The sequence below is a fragment of the Amphimedon queenslandica genome, unplaced genomic scaffold (genome assembly GCF_000090795.2).
Source record: "Amphimedon queenslandica unplaced genomic scaffold, v1.1 AMPQUscaffold_8274_Cont19781, whole genome shotgun sequence".
Taxonomy (NCBI): Eukaryota; Metazoa; Porifera; class Demospongiae; order Haplosclerida; family Niphatidae; genus Amphimedon; species Amphimedon queenslandica.
The window spans coordinates 1-2448 of NW_003551448.1; the positions used below are offsets into that span (position 1 = coordinate 1).

The 2448-nt window shown below is 35.3% G+C and overlaps 1 protein-coding gene across 1 annotated transcript; it reads right to left on the bottom strand.

Annotated features, from left to right (window-relative positions):
• Positions 1-11: 11 nt before the first annotated feature.
• On the bottom strand, positions 12-2441 carry LOC109591401 (serine-rich adhesin for platelets-like; the record flags this gene model as incomplete). The annotated part of the gene is made up of 5 exons (XM_020007142.1): positions 2105-2441; positions 1549-2061; positions 986-1501; positions 278-943; positions 12-215 (listed from the first exon to the last, which is right to left on the bottom strand). Coding segments are annotated over exons 1-5 (1945 nt in total), but the record flags the coding sequence as incomplete, so codon positions are not given.
• Positions 2442-2448: the final 7 nt, after the last annotated feature.

The window sequence follows — 2448 nt, forward strand, 5'->3', positions numbered from 1 at the left end:
GCATTAGCTACTGATGTTTATTGGATTCTGTATACTCACTAGAGCAGAGATAGGGACTACTGCAGCTTCTGAATAGAGTTCTTCAATTGCTTTGTTTTCATATATTTCTTCATTCATTTCTAAAGTCATCAGTGTATTAGATATGCCATCATTTGTTGGTAGTAAGGGATTCAGTGAGCCTACTAGCTCTTGCTCTCCATATACATCATTAGTAACTACATCACATTAAATGACACAATAAAACTGAAACGTCAACAGTACACAAATACACACTCACTTTCATAAGAATAGCTTCGTCCTTTTGAGTTTATACAAAGACCATGTTTTGTGTTGGCATAACAATTATCTCCGTATGTTGGATTATTATAGGCACTGTCTCTCTCTTGGGAGACAGAATCAATCCCTCTACTCTTCTTTCTCTTTATACGGCAAGCAGTAATAACAACTAACAATGACACAACTAGTCCAATAGCCACTAGTAATATCAATGATGACACTGCACCAATGATGATTGTCATTGACCCACTAGTGTTGCTTGCAGGGTTGCCTATGACATTTGATGATGAAGTTGACAGTAAAGTATCATCTGTTGTTGTCATAAATGACACACTATCACTACTACTAGTACTAGCAGTACTAGTGGTAGTAGTACTACTAGTAATGGCATTATTAGTTTGAGTGCTTGTAGGTGTTTGAGTCTCTGATGAATTCACCATTGCTTGAGATGATCCAATAGCAATGGTCGATTGAGAGACAACGTTTAAAGTCTGTGAGTGGGAAGATGGTGAAGGAAAGGATTGAGTTGAAGACAGAGAACTCATAGTACTTGACAACTGAACGAAACGAGACGAAAATAACTCATAACTTACTGACATAATAGAAATTGCTGGGCTACTTTTTGCCATTATACTTGATGTGGTTACAACTGGAACAGTGCTAACACCTAAAAATGTAGATATTTCTAAACAAAAAACTAATGGCTTACTTATCTTCACAGTGACTAATGGAAAGTCATTGTTAACTGTTATAAGTGAATGAGAGGGACCTATTGCTGATGGAGGAGAGTTTAGGCTATCACTAATTCGTAGGTTGGTTGGTCCACTCTCTCTCTGTTCATATAAAGCTAAACTACTTGCATTATTAACGTCAGCATAAGCACCAAATATGTCTCCTTCCTGGAACTGCAGTGGAGTCTGAGGAATAAACTCATAGAGATTAGCATTAGTACCAATCATTGTATTAGCATTAACTAAACTAGATCCTATTTTAGTGTAATTATTGGGACCCAGTTGACGCCATATTTGGAGCTCAGGTTTATATAAACTGCCACGACTGTTACCTCCAAAGATCCATTTAGTAACTGATCCATTACATGAAAATACAATCCATGGATAAATGAATTGGTGTTGCCGATAGAAGCCTTGTGATCTTTGTACTTCAAGTGCTTTCTCTTTAATAAATGAAGCATTGATTGAATTGACACTATTAACACAGTATCCATCTAATGATAGTAAAATAATTCAATGATATAGTGAGTGTGTGTCTTACCTGTTACTGGATATACTAGTATTAACTGGTTATTAATGGAATCATTCAAATTAACAGTTAAAGACCCAATCGATATATTTTGACTGCTACTAAATCTGAGTCCACTGATATAGTAGATTCTAACCACACTGGCCTCTAGGAGTGGCTGTGATACAGCTAACAGGTCTCCACTCATTACTGGTATAGGAGGATTGAGTGGATATTCAAACACTCCACTAGTACTGACATTAGAGGTAGAATAATAAATAGTTCTCTCACTACCAGTCACTAGACTACCATTAGGTCTAAAGACCTGGACACTGGGATAGAGATTACGACTATTAGTAGCTCTCCTTATATTAATACCCAATATAAGACTGGTTATATTAGTGGATGAACAATTGAACTGATACTCCTGAAGGACTCGTAGTGTATTATTACTGGCATAGTATTCAGGGAGATTCATTCCTATTCTCTGTGCTCTGTATTTTACTAGTGGTAGCTCCATAAATCTCTCTGTACATTGCTCAGTATCTAGGCATCAAACATTAGATGGTAAACTAGATCTATCTAATACCTTTTGACAGAGAGAGAAGAAACAGCAGTATCAATCCACACAGCATCTTTACACTTCCCTGACTTTCTTTCTTATTGTGGGAACAATTATAAGCATGTATCGGTAGTAAGTAATACAATATAACAGTTTAGACAAGATTCTGCTAACATAAACAATGCAGAATTGACAATAGTAAATTAAATAGATACCACTATCTCTTTTATATAGCCTTGTGGAGGCAAATTTCATAATATAAAAATCTACATTAAAAATTAAAATGAAATTGGTATTAAAAAGCAAAACCACAAAAGGTATTATACACATAAAAATACAACAATCATCAGATTATACATTATTGGTATAAA